This window comes from Triticum aestivum, chromosome 4B (genome assembly GCF_018294505.1).
Source record: "Triticum aestivum cultivar Chinese Spring chromosome 4B, IWGSC CS RefSeq v2.1, whole genome shotgun sequence".
Lineage (NCBI taxonomy): Eukaryota > Viridiplantae > Streptophyta > Magnoliopsida > Poales > Poaceae > Triticum > Triticum aestivum.
Genome location: NC_057804.1, coordinates 658,543,114 through 658,544,504, shown reverse-complemented (window position 1 = coordinate 658,544,504; position 1,391 = coordinate 658,543,114). Strand labels below are relative to the sequence as shown.

The window sequence follows — 1,391 nt, the reverse complement described above, 5'->3', positions numbered from 1 at the left end:
AACATGCATGTTACACAAATCATATCATTGAATTCGTATGTTAAAGAAGTTTCTAATGATATAATTTTTGTATCATACATCTTATATACTAATAATTTTATTATTGGTCAAAGGCTTCCTCGAAAGACGTATTAGGTCCTATGTATATGGAAGGAGGGAGTAACAAGAACGCTAATTTTTCCTGTGTTATTCTTCCAGTGGGTGTCAAGCTAGCAAAGCAAAATCAGGAGAAGGACGACCGGCCATCTTTGGCGGCACCGAGCTAGACGAAACGACGGCGAACATTCCTTCATGGCTTCGCCCCTACAAAGATAAAACTCGCATCAGATTAACCTGCAGTGGCACCAGTCTTCAAGCAGACGTACGTATAACACACCCATGCAGATATATACATGTGCCTACTGTATTTCACTCATGAGTCATTAAACGGCGACATATGCAGGCTGCTTGCCGCCGGCCGAAGTTCGCGGAGCTCAGCGCGACAAATCTCAAGATCCTCTGCGATGCGCTCGAGCTTCGCGTTCCGCGGCACAGGAATATCGTCCCTGGCATATCGAGCACGCTGCTCGGGTGCCGATCTGGTGTGACCAGGAGGAGGGCGGGCGCTAATCCGTTTGGCTCCTCGTCGTCAACTTGGCTGCTCTTCCTAGGAAGGGACGATGGCGGAAAGATGACGGTGGCTCGGGACCTCGCGAGGCTCGTGTTTGGCTCATACATCGAGTTCACGACCCTGCAGGTGCAGGGTAGCCCCGACATTTCCGCGCGCACCGGCAAGCACGCTCTCAAGAGGCCGAGATCACCGGAAAACGACGGCGATATCGAGGGGAGGCTATTCGAAGCGATCATGGAGAACCCTCACCGCGTTATATTGATTGACGGCATCGACCGACTGAATCGTGAATCGGAGATGCGCATCAAGAACACCATCGTCGGTGCAGGAATAGCGAGGGGACGCAACGGCGGCGTGGTCAGCCTGGAGGATGCCATCGTAGTGCTGAGTGCCTCTGATTCCTTGGAATGGAGGTACATGGCTTCATCTTCCTCTCCATGGCCACGGGTGAAGCGGCGGTTTAATGGACAGCACCGTGAGGAAGGTGACGCCGCGGGAAGATCTCGTTGTCATCATGGCTGGGACTTGAACTTTCATGCGGTGGATGGAGAAGAGGAGGACAATTTGGCTAATGACCAGGGGATCCTGAATGTCGTCGATGGTGTTTTCCTTTTCAATTAGCACAGACTATTTATGTTTTCTGAATGTATTTTGAATGGTTTTGAATTGTTGGAATTTTCTTTTCAGAAAATATATTTTTTGAATTAAGGAGGATTTCCTTCCCTCCCGTTTCCATTTGAGAAAACCTGTGCCGCCACCTTCTGTTTTTCCTCCGGAGATC

The 1,391-nt window shown here is 49.7% G+C and overlaps 1 protein-coding gene across 1 annotated transcript in view; it reads left to right on the top strand.

Annotated features, from left to right (window-relative positions):
- Positions 1–1,324, top strand: part of LOC123090387 (protein SMAX1-LIKE 3-like) — a 10,935-nt gene extending 9,611 nt beyond the window's left edge. Inside the window, exons 2-3 of the mRNA XM_044511711.1 lie at positions 199–361; positions 443–1,324. Coding sequence (XP_044367646.1) covers positions 199–361; positions 443–1,231 — 952 coding nt within the window. The 3' untranslated portion in view covers positions 1,232–1,324. The remainder of the gene's footprint in view (positions 1–198; positions 362–442) is intronic.
- Positions 1,325–1,391: the final 67 nt, after the last annotated feature.